Raw genomic sequence first — 18,348 nt, forward strand, 5'->3', positions numbered from 1 at the left:
ATTCCTGTGTTCACTGGAGTAGCACTTTTAATTTCCTTCAAAAACTTCTCCTCTGCATCCACAACTTGGCTGTCTGGTGCAAGGGGGCCTATCTCAGCTTTCAACATGCCTTCTGCACTAAGCTGAATCATTTCTAGCTTTTGATTTAAAGTGAGAGATATGCAACTTTTCCTTTCACTTGAAACCTAGAAACCATTGTAGAGTTCTTAACTGGCCTCATTTCAGTATTATTGTGTAAGGGAACAGATAGGTCCAAGGGGAGGGAGAGAGATGGTAGAATAGCCTGTCAGTGGGGCAATCAGAACACACATTTATTGATTGATTGCTGTCTTCTATGGGTGTGGTTTGTGGTGCCCCAAAACAATTACAACGGTGATTTCAACTTCTCACTGATTATAGATCACCATAGCAGATTTATGAGAAGAAAAATAATAAACGCAATCATATTGGTAGTGTTCTAGTCCTAGATACGTTCATGCATGTTCATTTTATTGATAAGCACCATAACTTCAATTTCATATGCATAAAAATGTTCAAAAAAGTGTACATTCTCTTTTAGTACTGTAGTGAGTCAACACTCCCCAACAAAAACTGGATTTCCTGAAAAACAGGTTAAGGTAGCGGGTGGCGGGGGGATGCTTTTCAGAATGCCAAAGGTCAACATGTATCATCTTCTGCAAGTAAAATGTATGTACATGCATACCTTTCCTTCAGTTTAAGACAAGGGGGTGTCGTGAGGAATTATCGTGTAAAACTTCACCACTACCTTAACCATAAAAATCAAGTATGTGCTTTTCTTCGGTTTGTTGGTCAAAGAAAAAATTACAGCTCAGAAAACTTTCTTGGAGATGCCTATGCTCAGTGTATCCAAACTTTAGGCATGTCGGGTACAATATTGATTTACAAAAAGTTCCTCTAATCAATCCTGAGCTAGTAACTTACTGTGGAAAGAGTAATTGATCACAGCCATCCCTCCAACTGGAGTCAACTTTTATGACTGTTCTGATTTCCTTTATTTTGGGGCAGTTCATCCAAACTTCTAATTAAACGGCAACTACCTCACTTTTGATAAGTGGTTTACAAGAAACAGCAACAACAAAGCAGTTGCGGAGGAAAGAAAAGAAACACAGTTAAAAAAAAAAAAAAAAAAAGGAAAAGAAATCTCCCAGGAGAAAGGGATGTGGAAGCTGAAACTACGGACAATTTCCACACTAAGACTTCCAAAAGCATATGCAAGATCGGAGCAAAACTTTCAAGTGCTCTTTTTCAGTGTAATGCTAGCGACGAAGTTCAGCTTGGAAAGCCCAGGGCTTAAAAAAAACAACAAAAAAGACAATATGTAGAATCGTTTGGCTTCAGCAAAACCCACCGCAAAGATGGCGGTGGGACTAAGCCCCTTCTCCCGACGCCGAAGCCTCTCGCCTCACATTTCCCACAAACCCTTCTCGGCGCCCCGCTCGCCGAAACCTGCCCGGCCGGTGCCCGGCCACTGCGCACGCGCAGAACAACGTCACGTGCGCTCCCAGGGCTTGGCGGAGCTGGCAGGAGGGGCCTTGCCAGCTTCCGCCGCCGCGTCGCTTCAGGTCTCGGACGGCGGATTCGCGCTGCCTCCGCCGCCGCGGGGCAGCCGGGGGGCAGGGAGCCAAGCGAGGGGTGCGCGTTGGCGCGGCCATGGGACTGAGCCGGATCCGGTGACAGCAGGGAGCCGAGCGGCCCGGGCCCTGAGCGCGTCTTCTCCGGGGGGCCTCGCCCTCCTGCTCGCGGGGCCGGGGCTCCTGCTGCCGTTGCTGGCGCTGCTGCTGGCTGTGGCGGCGGCCAGGATCATGTCGGGTCGCCGCTGCGCCGGCGGGGGAGCGGCCTCCGCGAGCGCGGCGGCCGAGGCCATGGAGCCGGCCGCCCGAGAGCTATTTGAGGCGTGCCGCAACGGGGACGTGGAGCGAGTCAAGAGGCTGGTGACGCCTGAGAAGGTGAACAGCCGCGACACGGCGGGCAGGAAATCCACCCCGCTGCACTTCGCCGCAGGTAACCGGGGCCAGCGTTCCCTCGCCTCGCTCCAGACCCCCCCACCTGCGCACCCGGGGCCCACAGGCCTGAAACCAGTGCTCCTCCGCCCCCCGACCTTTCTCCAGGGCTCAGGTCCTGGTGATCTCGCTCTCTTCCAGTGGGGACTGAGGAGATTAGGGGTGGGGTGAGCGTGCCACACTCACTGGAAGTTTTTGTTTTGTTTTTTTGCCGGGGGTGGGGGGTGGTTTGGGGTTTTGGCTTTGTTTTGTTTTACAGTATCAACAATACCTGTACCAACTTCCGGTCTTGTTACCCTAGAAGGCCTCTACACACAAGAAAGAGTAGGGGAAGTAGTTGATAGACCTTATGATTTAAAAGGTCAGTTATCTCCAAAATTTTTCGTTCTTGCGAGTTCCATTTGGGTTAAGGTCTTGAAGGACTTTGCAAAATACAAGGAAGTAATTTCGGAGGAGTAACTTAATAGGACCTTCACACATTAGCATTAGTTAGTTTATCAGGATAGCCAATCATTACCAAGTTTCTGGAGTGACTAGAACTGGAAATAGGCAAGTTTGGGAGAACTGAAATCTGACTTAGGCTGGGTGCGGGAAGCCTTAGACGCACACACACACAAACACACACACACACAAGTTGGGGTGGAAAGTAGTAGTGTAAGAGGAAAGCTGGTGCAAGTACTTTAGCTTGAATCTAGAATTTAAGTTGGGACTAACCTTGCTTCATTCTGAAATTTAGATCGTTTGAATTACATTAATATATAGTAGATTCACTTCATGATATAAGCATGTTAAATTTAGTCGAAGAATTTAGAAGAGCCTTAGATGGGATATTCAGCTTATTTCCATAAAACATACATGCTTTTCGCTTGTAGGAAAGATTATGACTTTTTCTAACTTCAGGTGAGTCATACGTGATTGAAAATGGGAGTACCTCTTCTTACCTCTGACAATCCTGGTTTTTTGTTTTGTGTATTTCATGAATGTTTAAAACAATTTTTTAAAAAATCAGGGAATACTTTTAAAGTACTCCTGTTCTTTTGGAGCTAGGTTGATGAAGAGAAAAGGAGCAGTGAGAAAGATTTCCTGTTTCACAGATACTACTTTTACACTTTCTACGAATTGGAGATTTGTTCGCTTAAACCTGTTCCGGGTTTTAAATGTAAATACTACCAGGAGGTATGCTTTTTTGACCAATTGCACCTTTGTTGGATTTCCACTGGGGAGTCTTTTAAAAAGAAGAAAGTTTGGAGAATCTAGGTGGGAGAATTAAAAACAGTTTGTGGGCAATGGAAAGAGAAGGAAGAATACGTAAGTCAAATCACACCTAGTTAGCCTTTTTGCCTGAAATTTTGGTGGTAAGTGCTGCCATTCTTGAGCTAATTTAGATTGTCCTGTTTGACCATGTAGTCAACATTTAAACAACTGGTTTGGCAAACTGTCACGATCAACTGATACATAAGCCAAAGGGTAGGGTTACTTAGATTCTGTTCGGTTGATCTGTGGGATAAAAATAACCAAGAAAGATCTTAGTTGCTACCTTTTAAGAATTTGGTGTATTAGTGAGTTCATATCTGAAAATAGTAATATTTAGAGATGTAAGGTTATGGTGTTAGATCCTCACTGACCTTGTTCCTTCTCTACCTTCCCGCCTTCAGTTCTGTCCCAACATTTCAAAGCATTTTTTTACATAGGTTTCATTTTGTTTGTTTAAGTTTGGAAAACTTAATATTTTGGAAACCAACCCACCACTCGCAACTTACCCAAATTATCAAGTATAGGTTATAAAATTAAGAGGTCTCGAGGTATGAAAAGGGAGTAATAAAAATTATGAGGTGGGGGTTCTTCATTCAACCAGAGCTTTTAAAGTCCTGCACTTCAATCATATAAGAAACTTTTTAAAAAACTGGCTTTGTAAATTTAATCTGAATTTTAGGTTCATCAGAGAAAAGCTCTTTAAGTGCATCTACTTTTTCACTTAATGTATGGAGAATACACTTTATAATCTGTTGTAGGTAGTGAGTTATCAGTCATGTTAATGTGCCTGCAAGCGTACTGTTGGAAGTTCAACACAGGTGGTGGTATTATGTAACTGCCTGACCAAGCAGTTTCTTGTGTTTGTACATCAGTCATAGAGTTAGCTGTTGGAGGTGATGGGGGACATAATTATTTTAAAATTTTTTATAGCCAGTTAAAGCTTGGAGATTTTATTAGAGGAGGCATGTTTTTTGTCTTTTTGTTTTGTTTCCCAAGTAGTATTAGCACTGAGAGGTGCGTGCAGACCACAGAAAATGAAAATCAGTTTAGAAAACATTTGGTTTAATTTCATCCCCAAAAGTTAGTTCAATTAAAAGAATAATCAGTTGCCAGCACCAAGACAGTTAAATTCTATTAATGAGGAAGACAGTCAGCATAAACAGGAATTTTCCTTCTACTAGGTGATTTTTTATTATTGCACTAGATTGCATACTTTTCTTCTAGATAAATATTATTTAAGAAGTAATTCCTTAGGAGAAAAATGACTCTGAAAATTGTTTCCTTTTCAGTCCGCCTGCCACTGCCCCCGACCATACACAGATATACACAAGATAGGAATAATTTTTTTTTTTTTTTTTTTTTTGAGACAGAGTCTAGCTCTGTCTCCCAAGCTGGGGTGCAATGGCACGATCTCAGCTCACTGCAACCTCCATCTCCCAGGTTCAAGCAATTCTCCTGTCTCAGCCTCCTGAGTAGCTGGGATTACAGGTATGTACCACCACGCCCGGCTAATTTTTGTATTTTTTGTAGAGACAGGGTTTCACCATGTTGGTCAGGCTGGTCTCAAACTCTTGATCTCGTGATCCGCCTGCCTCGGCCTCCCAAAGTACTGGGATCACAGGCGAGAGCCGCCGTGCCTGGCCAGGAATGATTTTTTCCAACACATAACAGAACTTGTAGAGGCAAGTTGGTGGTAGGGTGGCCGTTGCTCTAATTTTACTAAAAGCAAAAGTATCTGAAATTCTTAACAGTTAATGCCCTAGAAAACAACAGATTTCAGTAAAGAAGACTCTGCTTCTCTGAGCTTATTTCTAAAAAGTAAAGAAGAGGTGACACGAACTTGGGGAGAAAGTCATCTTGATGTCATCATAGAAATGAAAGAAATATGTGGCATTCCTTACAATCTTAGAACTCTTGGAGTAGAGGTAGAAGTTTGCATTGTAGAGTCCTAGCTAAACAAAGTAACACTTGTTTTATATTTATAATATGTTACAATTAGTATGAGTATGCTACTGAGCCATATACATTGGACTGGTTAGACTGGACTTGGATTATTATATTCAATTGTGTGAATCAAATATAAGATGGGATTTTTTTTTATTCAGAGGAGGAAAGTGGAATCAGAGCGTCTGGAATTTATTGCACAAGCATAGATAGGAAAATTAGTGCTGCTTATTCTAGAGATGAAAGAAGACTATACCATGTTACCGTCTTCACATATGTGGAAGAATCACAAAGAGTGAGTGGATATTACTTGTGTGGCTTTGGGAGTCAAAACTAAGGCCGGTAGGTGGAAGGTTACAAGTGGTCAGACAACCTTTAACAATATTCAGCCATGGAACTGGCTGGAAGTATCCAAGCAGTGGCTGGACTGGCATTCTTCAGAGATGTTGTAGAGAGGATTTCAGCCTAGTTCAGCCAACAAGTTATAATCTCATTGGTACAAGAAGGCTTTGACTGCTCAGCTACCAAAGATATACTAGCTTTTGTGATTGCCATTCATATCTTTCCCCGAAATGATAACTATTGGAGACCTCCAGTAACCTGTCAGTAACATTTCCTTCTTTGGCTGTAGGCCAATATCATAGTTGTAAGAGATGCACAAAATTTATCCAACACTCTTCACCTGAAACTACAATTATAGATTGTTGTTTTAAGGATTGGTTTTTGCTATGGGAGATGTTTAATCATACATCAGCAGGAAACCCTAGTATCAAATAAAGATCAATCTATTTAGGAATTCATCATCTTTCTTCACTTGTCAAATCTCCCAATGTATTATCAAGATTTTGAGCCATACCTTTGCCCTCAGCTCTTGCTGGATTTAGAGGTAGACAGTCGACTTCAGTAACAAGAGTTTGGAGTACTCCTTTCAGTATTCCCCCATTCAGATGGTCAAAATTTCATCACTGTAGAGGCCATGGCATTCTTTTCCAAGTTTCTACTAATCTGGCCAGACAGTATATCTATCCCAAGTTGAGATGGGCAAAGTCCTCTCCCTTGTATTCTTCATTCTTAAGAAATATATGTGGGAAATACTTTTCTGGATCTTAGCAAACTGAAGTTAATAGTAAATGAGGCCCAGGCACGGTGCCACAGGCTATAATCCCAGCACTCTGGGAGGCAAAGGCAGGAGTATCACCTGAGCTCAAGAGTTCAAGACCAGCCTGGGCAACATGGTAAAACCTCATCTCTACAAAAAAATTGAAAAATGAGCTGGGCATGGTGGCACAGGCCTGACACTTTGGGAGGCAAAGACAGGAGTATCACTTGAGCTTAAGAGTTCAAGAGCAACCTGGGCAACATGGCGAAACTTCATCTCTACAAAAAAAATAGAAAACTTAGCCAGGCATGGTGGCGCAGGCCTGTAGTACTAGCTACTTGGGAGGCTAAGGTTGGAGGATTACTTGAGCCAAGGCTGCAGTGAGCTGAAATTGCACCATTGCGCTCTAGGCTGGGCAACAGAGGGAAACCTTGTAACACAGAATAGTAAATGAGAGGTTTAAAATGACATTCCTCAGATAAAATCTGTCACTGAGAGTCCTGACTGACTGTTGCTTGAAAGCTGAAGGCTGTTTGATTATACCTTCCAGTCTCCCAGACCACAGGAGCTTTGTTTTGTGGCATTTGTTGACATTTTTCCAGAACTTTGCCTTTGGACAAAACCCTGTGTGATAGCCTACCTTTAGATATTGCAAGACATCACCATCTCATATGGGACCAATGGTATTATCAGTGATTAATCCCACCTTTGGACTATAAAAGACAGGAGAGGAATAGCACTTAGTTAAACTTCCTAAGAGTCTAAGTTGGTTTCTCTGTAGGGACTTGACTGCCTCACAGCTTTTGGGAAGCCATTCAGATGAAAGCATGTTTCCAGTATAGCAGCAAAATATGATACTATTAACAATAGTCATGGTTGGCAACCAGTACCTGGAGCTGCTGAAACTGATGGCATCTAGATAAGTAATAAATTTGACAAGAGGCTACTTTCTCTGTTTTCACAAATCATTAACACCATATTCTTTGTGAGGGTCCTTTCCTATTCCAGCAGAGTATTAGACATGCATTAAACAAATGTTTGTCAAGTCCTACTATATGCCAGACACTGACCTTGTCCCTGAGTAAACTGAAATAAATAAGACACAATACCTGCCATTAACTGACACGTGGTTAATGTGGTCAACAAATACACTTTACAGATAGGCCTGCTTTGCTTCACTGTAAGCACTGTGTAGTAGATTCATACTCTGTGTATGGTTTCATCAGGATTTTCACAAGTAGAACAGTGTTTGAAGTTGAGTGCTGTTCCATAATTACAAAATAAACTACAGTATGTCCTGAGCAGCCATGACTACCAACTTTATTTAGGCTTCTGGTTCCTCATAAAGAGATCCTTAGAATATGGAGATTGATATTGACTCTGAGGATATGCCTATTTAATTTCTACCTGGCCAGTGAGAATGTGATCAGAATATACCCTGCAAAGCATTTTTTCTTTCAGAAATCGATGCTTAACAGAAGTACTTTGAACTATTCTTGAGACCATAACAATAGGGATTTTATCAAGGATTACTCCTCAGTTTGGGAGGTACGATTTTTTTGGGGGTCGGGGGTGAGACACAGAGTTTCATTCTTGTCGCCCAGGCTGGAGTGCAGTGGTGCGATCTTGGCTCACTTCAGCCTCCACCTCCCAGGTTCAAGCAATTCTCCTGCCTCCTGCTTCAGCTGCCCGAGTAGCTGGGATTACAGGCATGTACCGCCATGCCTGGCTAATTTTTATATTTTTAGTAAAAACGGGGTTTCACCATGTTGACCACGGTGGTCTCGAACTCCTGACCTCAGGTGATCCACCCACATCTGCCTCCCAAAGTGCTGGGATTACAGGTGTGAGTCTCAGCGCCCAGCCAGGAAGTATCTTAAATCTAAAGATTTCGCTAGACTCCAAACAGCTTTTTTTTTTTTTTTTTTTTTTTACATAGCTACCTATTGACTGCTTCCAAATAATTTAAGTGCCCAAGATGTGGCTTCAAACTTTCAAAATCTCAGACTCTTCATCTACTGTCTCAGCGTAGCAGATTACGTTCACTCACATATTGTAGTTCTTACCTTATGAGTGTAAAATCATACTGACCTCTACTATCAGTCACCAGACTGGTTTCAGACATCTTAATGACTAGGAAATCATGTTGATACAAACATTGACACAAGTAATCTGTGTCTTGGAATGTTGGTAACTATGTGGGTATAATCACTTTACCCATTCTACCCATATCGATTGCCTCAGCTAAAACTTAGTTTCAGTAATGTCTTTGTCTTTAACTCTGATTTCACACAACCCTCTTCTCTTTCCAGTCTTATTTTGACAGAAAGCTACTACTTGACCTTCTTTTAGATCACCAATCCTTTGGGACAGATATCTTCCCACTTGACACTGTCTCTTGTAACAGCTAGATGTTTTACTCCAGCTATTTCTGTGCACACCTAACTCTCCTTTCTGGGGGAGTTAGGCTGTGAGTCACCATTTTGATTACTTCAGATATGCTTATTACTGCTGAAGAATAGTAATCCTTATTCTAAAATGCTTGCGTACGTCAAATAACTTTATAGAGTTAGCTTTACAACTTTTTCTTTATTTTGATTCTTTTTCTCTTACTTTCCAAATTAAGAAGCCTTTTTCTAAAAGCATTTCCTGCAGGTGGGTGCTAAGTGGTTGGGATAGCAGAACCATAGATTAGGGCAACTGTGGATAGCCTACTTGGGGAGGACAGTGTGATCAGCAATGCCCAGGAAGTGATCAGGAAGGAAGGCTGAAGTCAGGGCTAATGACAGCAAGAGCTGACCTTCACCTCTTTGAAATTTTACTGCTTGGCTTCTGCAGTGCCATTCTTTCTTAGTTTTACTTCTCAGTCTCTTTTTCATATACCGTGATACCGTGATACATTGATTCAGCAAATATCAACAAATTGCTCTGTACCGTGTACTCTGAAGGATGCTGGGGAAGTAGTGATGAATTAAGATGCACATGGCTCTTGTCCTTCATGGAACTAAGAGTCTAGAAAATGCTGGGCGCGGTGGCTCGTGCCTGTAATCCCAGCACTTTGGGAGGCCGAGGTGGGTGGATCACAAGGTCAGGAGATCGAGAGCATCCTGGCTAACACGGTGAAACCCTGTCTCTAGTAAAAATACAAAAAAAATTAGCTGGGCATGGTGGCGGGTGCCTGTAGCCCCAGCTGCTCCGAGGGCTGAGGCAGGAGAATGGCTGGTGTGAACCTAGGAGGTGGAGCTTGCAGTGAGCCGCGATGGCACCACTGCACTCCAGCCTGGGGGACAGAGCGAGACTCCGTCTCAAAAAAAAAAAAAAAAAAAGTCTAGAAAATAAGTAAAGAGTAATTACAAATTTTAATAAGTGCCAAGAAATACTGCTATGAACAGCAAAGACAAAAATCCCTGCTGGTATGGAGCTTGCATTCTAGTGAAGGAGGTGGGAGATAGACCAACTAAATGGTGTGAAGATAGGAAAAAATGTGGATGGGCAGAAGGGACTATTTTAGATAGGATGATCGGGGATAGCCTTCTTAAGGTGGTGACATTTAAACAAACCAGGTAGTGAGTAGAAGTAGGATGCTTTGTGCAAGGGAAGAGCATTCCAAGCAGAAGGGCAGCATGTACCAAGTCAATGGCATACTTGACAAACTGAGAGAAAGCTATATTATAGTTGGGAAAGGGAAGAATGGTGTGAAGTGAAATTAGAGAAAGTGAGGGCCAGTTCATGAGGGAGCTTTTAAGGCCATAGTCGAGTGTTTGAATTTTATTCTAAGAGCATCAGTGGGAAACCAAGGAATTATTTTAAACACGGCTGTGATATGATTATTTTTAAAAGGTCACTAGAGACAGAAGTGGAAATGAGAGACCTGTTTAGGGGAGACTATTGCAGGAACTTATGCTGGAGGTGATAGTGTTTGGAGTAAGGTAATATCAGTGGAAATAGAAGTTGGAAACATGTTGAGTTTGAGATACCTTTAAAATATCTGGAAGGAAATATGTTAAGTAAACATTCTGGAATTTGGGTGAAAAGTCTAGACTGGAGATTTAAATTTGAGGGTTGTGCATCTAGGTGGTATTTAAAGCCGTGGGATCAGATAAGATTATCTAAAAAGAGGTTAGAGAACTGAGTCTTGAGGAATCCCAGCATTTAGAAATTGGGTAGAGGAAGCAATAAGCCTTCAGTGAGATATGACATGTCTAAAACTTGGACTCCTCATCTTCTGCCACAAATCTATTTTCATCTGCAGCCTTGCCCCCATTTCAGTTGATGGCAACTTCACTCTTCCATTACACAGGCCAAAAACCTTGGCAGTAGTGTGTGTAGTAGTAAGATTGGAAACAACCTAACTATGTATGAGAATGGAACTAGTTACATTTTGACTCTCCCAGTTAAAAAAATATATGCAATACTGATAGAAGTTGATTTCTGGGATATTATTAATAGCAGATTTTTTTTAAGAAAGAAAGATGTAAACACTGTCTTTAAAGATATATATTAGCAGATGTTTGCTTGCATGTATGTAAAATAACTTCAAGGTATGTGAAAAAAAAAAAAAGTGATAACCAGAAGGAAGGAAACTGGGAAGCTGGGAATAGGGGTGGGAGGAAGGCTTCACCAGCCATGTGACTATTACCTATCGTGTTCACATGAACCATGTGGATATACTATCCTAACCAAATCAGTCTTAATCTTAGCCCTTATCATCTGTCACCTAGACTATGGCACATAGCATTCTAAAACCTTAAGGACATATCTACCGCCTATCTCTGCATTTGATTCATTTATTCACACAATTGCCAAGGTGATCTTTCTTAAAAAAAAAAACAGTCACTGCCCTAAACACATCATTCTGTGACTAATGATGTGTTGTAGCAGTATTTTTCCAACTGTTTCCAAGAGGTGCTCAGAGATGCAGGAATATTTTCTTTTGGATCTTTGTGAGGGGAAGAAGGAGGATTCAACCAGAATAGTTTTTATTTTATTCAGTTAATTTGCAATTCTATGAATGCCAACTATATACTAGGCATTGGGTATTTAGCAGTAAACGTAACCTGTACCTATTATAATCTTAAATAAGATCTAATTGAAATCTGTCTGGGCCCGGTGCAATGGCTCATGCCTGTAATCCCCGCACTTTGGGAGGCTGAGGCTGGTGGATTACTTGAGGTCAGAAGTTTGAGACCAGCCTGGCCAACATGGCAATACCCCATGTCTACTAAAAATACAAAAAAGAATTAGCCAGACATGATGGTGCGCACCTGTAGTCCCAGCTACTAGGGAAACTAAGGCAAGAGAATCGCTTAAGCCCGGGAAGCAGAGGTTGCAGTGAGCCGAGATCACGCCATTGCACTCCAGCCTGGGTGACAGAGCAAGACTCAACAAAACAAAACCTGCTATCTGAAAACAGTTTGAAAAACACTAATTTATGGGACAAAGGCCAGGTGCTACCTTAGCCTGACATACTCCTTTTTGTTGTCGTTCTGTTTTTTGGTTTTTGGTTTTTGGTTTTTTTTTTTTGAAACGGAGTCTCACTCTGTCTCCCGGGTTGGAGTGCAGTGGCCCAATCTTGGCGTACTGCAAGGTCCATCTCCCGGGTTCACGCCATTCTCCTGCCTCAGGCTCCCGAGTAGCTGGGACTACAGGCGCTTGCCACAACACCCGGCTAATTTTTTTTTTTTTTCGTAGTAGAGACGGAGTTTCACCATGTTAGCCAGGATGGTCTCGATCTCCTGACCTCATGATCCACCCTCCTCGGCCTCCCAAAGTGCTGGGATTCGCCCGGCCAGCCTGACATTCTCCTGATCTAGCATCTGCCCACTTTGGCATTCTGCATCCTGGCTGTTATGGAGCATTTGTTCGTTCTTTTTTTTCTTTTCTTTTCTTTTCTTTTCTTTTCTTTCTTCTTCTTCTTCTTTTTTTTTTCTGAGATGGAGTCTCACTCTGTTACCCAGGCTGGAGGGCGGTGGCGTGATCTTGGCTCACTACAACCTACACCTGCCAAGTTCAAGCAATTCTCATTCCTCAGCTTCCCGTGTAGCTGGGATTACAGGCACGTGCCACCACACCTGGCTAATTTTTTGTATTTTTAGTAGAGACTGAGTTTCACCATGCTGGCCAGGCTGGTCTTGAACCCCTGACCTCGTCATCTGCCTACCTGGGCCTCCCAAAGTGCTGGGATTACGGGCGTGAGCCACTGTGCCCAGCCCAAGCATTTATTCTTTCATACCTCCATGTCTGTGTACATTTTGTTTCTTTCTTGCTCATCTCCTTTCCCTCACCTCTCCCTCCTCTTCTCATTTTCCTAATGATCCCTTATTTTTCTGGAAGCTTTCAGCTTCGGTGTCATCACTGGAATCGCCTTAGGCAAGTCTTTTCCATTCTCTGCTTTCCCCTAGTTTAGGAGTTCCCTTCTTTAAGCTCTAGTAGCACTTTATGTATACGTAGCAATTATATTGTATTGAAATTTAAAATCTTCATATCTTAAATTATGAGCTCTTTGAGAGGGGGAAGAATCAAAGATACAAAGATACTCATCTTTGTGACCGCAGAGCCCAGCAATGTTAAAACAAAAATAGTTAATCTTTTCAACTATCTTTAGCTCTTCCATCAGGTGCAACCAGGCCAACCCCAGGCATCAACCTTAGAAATGTTGTACCATTACTTTCTTATCTGTTCTCATTGCTGGTCATCTTGGAAGAACTGCGGTCAGACTTGGTGGCTTTAAGAATAGAATGGAGAAATTTCAGAAGAGTGAGCAGTTCCTTTCTCTCTACCCAAACACATTATAGACCCCTCTCCATCTGCTTTAACATATGCCTGAAAGCCTTGTCATTTTACAACTAGGTGTAAAAAGATTTTAAGTACTAATATATAGGAATGATAAGAGATTGAAACTCATTGATACTAGATCTGTAAATCAGTATAAATAAATTATCAGACTTTTTTTGTTTGATTTGATTTGGGGGCAGTTGAGCAGAACTGTGGAATGTTGGTACCTAAAGGAGGCCTCCTACATGGAAAGAAGTTATATATGTGTTATGCAAGTGACAAAGTAGGGACTCCTTTGAAGACACTGGATTTTATACTTTTGCCTGGGGTTATCTCTCTGTGTCTCACTACATAGACAAATACTAGCTGTAAGTGGATCTTTTTTTGTTGCTTCTCGTAGTCCCCCCAGTTTAGCAGAAACGTTCTATGAGATAGATATGGGAAAGGAATTCTGTCACTGTATCATAAGGTTGTGATTTACGTATTTAAGTTTTATACTTTGAACATCTGAAAATGTATACATACTAAATACACAGAACTCTATTGTAGAGTGAAAAACGTTTGAACTTTGAGCTTTCAGTCACTTATTTTGTGTTCTTTCTTTGAGGTTAGTAGTAGTAGTACCACCCAAGGCACTACTTAGGTACCACTACTACTTAGTGGAGAGTCACTCTGGCTTTATCATTAAGGTTAGTTACTGATATATTTCTGATCACCTTTCCATTAATTAGTTCTTGAATTGTTGAGTCTCTTATTATTTTTCAACCTGAAACATTTTAGCATGGATGGTACTTATTCTAATTTGATATCTTTTCCTTGTTGAACTTACGTGTGGACAATTTGTTTTCATCTAGGTTTTGGGCGGAAAGACGTAGTTGAATATTTGCTTCAGAATGGTGCAAATGTCCAAGCACGTGATGATGGGGGCCTTATTCCTCTTCATAATGCATGCTCTTTTGGTCATGCTGAAGTAGTCAATCTCCTTTTGCGACATGGTGCAGACCCCAATGCTCGAGATAATTGGAATTATACTCCTCTCCATGAAGCTGCAATTAAAGGAAAGATTGATGTTTGTATTGGTAAGGCTGTTAACTTTTCTGACTCTTCCTAATGTTGTAACTATTCTGAATCTGAACTGAATTAATCTGTTCATATCATCAAATTCTGTCAAGCTGAATTTATATATTTAAGAACATTCCATGATTTAATCTAACTACTATTTACTGAGTGTCTTTTTGTGTGTAGTACTGAGCCTAAATTTCTTTGGAGAATGGAATACAAAGTGCCTATTCTCTGGAAACTTGCATTCTCTTGGGAGATTAAATACACAAAGAGCCAGATAAAGGTATGGTGGAAGGGAACAGAGAGTGTTAAGAGGATAATGAGCACAGTGACTTGGCAGGATCAAGTCAAGGCCCTACTTTTTGGAGTCTTTCCAGTGGAGAAAGGGTTAAAAAGGTAGGTGGGGATTTCTTTATAAAAAGCTTTAAATACCAGGTTAAGGAGCTTGCTATTAGTATGTGTAGGCAGTGTGGAATATTGAAGATTTTTTGAGGAAGGGAACACTGTGATAAGAGTACATAGTATGCAGTCATGCTCCACGTAACTCCATTTCGAAATGGATGACATACATAAGGGTGGTCCCATAAGATTATAATGGAGCTAAAAAATTCCTGTCACCTACTAACTTCGTAGCAGTCCTAACTTCATAGCACAAGGCATTACTCAGGTTTTTGTGGTGATGCTGGGTTAACAAACCTAGTGCACTGCCAGTCATATAAAGGTATAGCATATGAAATTATGTACACTACATAATACTTGATAATAACCAACTTTGTTACTGGTTTATATATTTACTATACTTTTTATTGTGATTTAATTTTATTGAGTATACTCAGCAATTAAAAAAAAAAAGTTAACTGTAAAACAGCCTCAGGCAGGTGTTCCAGAAGAAGGCATTACTATATGGCAACTCTGTGTGTGGTGTTTTGCCCCTAAAGACCTTCCAGTGGGACAAGATGTGGAGGTGGAAGACAGTAATATTGATGATCCTAAGCCTGTGTAGGCCTAGCTAATATGTGTGTCTATATCTTAGTTTTTAACAGAAAAGTTGTAAAAAAATTTTTTTGAATAGAGAAAAGCTTATAAAATAAAACATAAAGAAAATACTTTTGTATAGCTGTACATAATGTTTAAGTTGTTATTACAAAAGTCAAAAAGTTTTTATAACTTTAAAAGTTTATAATGTAAAAAGGTTACAGTAAGCTAATTATTGAAGAAATATATTTTTAAAATAAATTTACATAGCTAAGTGTACAGTGTTTATGCAGAGTCTACAGTGATGTACTATAATATCCTAGACCTTCACATTCACTCATCACTTACCCACTGACTGACTCAGAACAACTTCCAGCCCTGCAAGCTCCATTCATGGTAAATGTCCTATACAGATATACCATTTCTTATCTTTTATACTGTATTTAGACATATTTCGTTACAGATATACTTGCCATTGTATTATAGTTGCCTGCAGTGTTCAGTACAGTAACATGCTGTTCAGGTTTGTAACCTAGGAGGAATAGGCTATATACCATGTAGCCTAGGTGTTTGGTATACTGTACCATCTAGGTTTGTGTAAACATTCTCTGGTGTTGGCACAATGATGGACTCACCTAACAAGGCATTTCGCAAAATATATCCCTGTCATTAAGTGACACATGACTGTATTTTATAAAGAGTAATCTGGTAGGGGACTGGGTAGGATGGATGGCATCAAGGATACCAGTTAGGAAACTGTAAAGTAACCCAGGTGAGAAATGATAGCTACTGAATTATAGGGTTATAGGAGAGTAGAAATGGCAGGATAAGTAAGAAAAGTATATAGTATGTGAGAAGGCTTTTTGAGAATTTTTATTAACCTGGTATTTACTTTTGTGAGACAAACAAATTCAAGGATTTTGGACTCATTGCCACCTTAACTCCATTATTTCCTGATGTAAAATAGGGACAGTTGAAATCCTTAACAGATATAGAAAGTGAGTTCAGTGCACTAGAAAAAGTCCAGGTGCTCTATGCTAGACTTAAATTGGACCTCATCGTCCCCAGCATCCCAAATCACTGTTTATGTCAACCTCACCAGCTTAAATTAGGTCATTTATAAAGATGTGAAATGGATTTCCTGGTTACCTCTGTCCAATTCTCCTTTTCTGTATGTTATCTTAAATTGTTCCTGCCCTACATTCAAATACATCATTTTTACCACATAACCCATCTCTGGTACCTCAGAGTCTTAGACATATAATTAATTAGTTTTAATAACGTAGAGTTTTCCAAAGGTAGTTATAATCTGCACTATCCAATATGGTAGCTAAGAGCTTGAAATGTCTGAATTGAGATGTACTCTAAGGGAAAAAGCATACCACATTTCAGAGACTTAGTACAAAAAAAAAGTAAAATATCTACTTTTATATTGATTATAATATAAATGTAAATATTGAATTTTTGGATGTATTAGGTGAAGTGTGTTCAAATTAATTTGAACTGTTTCTTTTTTTAATGTAGTTACTGGAAAATGTTAAATTTTTTATGTGGCTCATGTTTTATTTCTGTTGAACAGCCCTGGTATATATAGGAGTAGAGCAGAATGGAAATTCACCCTATCAAAGAACAAGAACTGAGCTTCCTTTCTGCACATATTTGCCTGTCTTCCTCCAGCTCCTTATTTAGAGAGTATACTGGAATATCTTCATAATAATACAAATAATAATATAGTACAGAACAAAACACAATACTTCTCTTTTTTTTTCAGACGGAGTCTTGCTCTGTCACCCAGGCTAGAGTGCAGTGGTGTTATCTCCGCTCACTGCAAGCTCCACCTCCCGGGTTCACACCATTCTCCTGTCTCAGCCTCACTACAGGTGCCCGCCACCATGCCCAGCTAATTTTTTGTATTTTTAGTAGAGACAGAGTTTCACCATGTTAGCCAGGATGGTCTCTGTCTCTTGACCTCTTGATCCTCCCGCCTTGGCCTCCCAAAGTGCTGGGATCACAGGCGTGAGCCACCGCACCCAGCCAAGACTTCTCTTTTTATGTGCCTTGAATTATAATGTAGTAGTTTTGATTTGGGGTAGGTTAACCCTACTAAGGGTATTTGGATTTTAACTTAAAATTCAGTGTAGTTAACCTCAAAAAACTAACTGGTCAGCTAGCAACCCTTATTTATATATCCCTCAGTTAAGATTTTTCCAAAGAAAAATTGTCCTTATAAGGAGTAATTTGCACCTTGGTTTCAATGCACCTACTCCACTCTTTAGACTGTTTACCTTATACCTTACAAGTGCATTGTATTATGGTTTCAATAGTGGACAAATACAAGCAGCCTCCTGTTGATTATTCAGCCTTCCTGAAGAATAGAAAGATAATGACTGACGACCTTACAGAATTTGTTGAAAGCATAAGGAAGCCATTCAGTTTTTTGTTTGTGTTTTTTAAAAAAGAATTTACCTGTGTGGTTTTTTTTTTTTTTCTTAAAAATTCTACAGATCTCTGTTCCCAGGCTATCTATAGCTTTAGACATTTTATTTCTGTCATGGTGAACAGTCTTTCTAGCATAAGCAGTGTTCTTTTGGAATAAGAAAAAAGCTTTCAAGCACACTTGCCTTTTTTTTCCCCCTTATACACTCTTATCTATCCTTAGTCACTTGTCACCAGCTGTATAAATAGCAAAGGAAAATCTACATTGAACTGAGGGGGAACTTATTTAATGTGTCTTTAATGCATTAAATAATAGAATATGTATTATTTTTATATTTAAAATGTAACATTCCCATTCTGACAAGATACGAAAGGTCTTTAAACAACTTTGAGACTGCTGGACCAGAATTCTTGAGAAAATGATTTACTAAAATCAAGTTGTTAAAATTACCATTGAACTTCAAAATAGTGTTGCTATTTTGCAGTGCTCTTACAGCATGGAGCTGAGCCAACCATCCGAAATACAGATGGAAGGACAGCATTGGATTTAGCAGATCCATCTGCCAAAGCAGTGCTTACTGGTAAGTCTGTATACTCTGGTTATTCCAGGAAGCCTGTAAAGAACAAGCTTGCCAGGTAGGAAATTTGCCTCCTGTGATTAATGACCTCAGCTAGATTTTTAAAATAGTGTCAGTTCAGTAGCTTTCCTTTTCTACATGTAGATAGCTGACATTTGATTCTCCTCTAAGAAAAATAAAGCTTTCTTTTTCTTTTCTAATTGAT

General features: G+C 40.3%; 1 protein-coding gene across 2 annotated transcripts in view; it reads left to right on the top strand.

Annotated features, from left to right (window-relative positions):
• Positions 1-1,543: 1,543 nt before the first annotated feature.
• Positions 1,544-18,348, top strand: part of TNKS2 (tankyrase 2) — a 66,612-nt gene continuing 49,807 nt past the window's right edge. For both annotated transcript variants that reach the window (XM_015456384.4, XM_005565942.5), the window contains exons 1-3: positions 1,544-2,022; positions 13,947-14,171; positions 18,051-18,146. In XM_015456384.4, coding sequence (XP_015311870.1) covers positions 1,824-2,022; positions 13,947-14,171; positions 18,051-18,146 — 520 coding nt within the window. In that variant the 5' untranslated portion in view covers positions 1,544-1,823. The remainder of the gene's footprint in view (positions 2,023-13,946; positions 14,172-18,050; positions 18,147-18,348) is intronic.

The sequence above is a fragment of the Macaca fascicularis genome, chromosome 9 (assembly GCF_037993035.2).
Source record: "Macaca fascicularis isolate 582-1 chromosome 9, T2T-MFA8v1.1".
NCBI classification, from domain to species: Eukaryota; Metazoa; Chordata; class Mammalia; order Primates; family Cercopithecidae; genus Macaca; species Macaca fascicularis.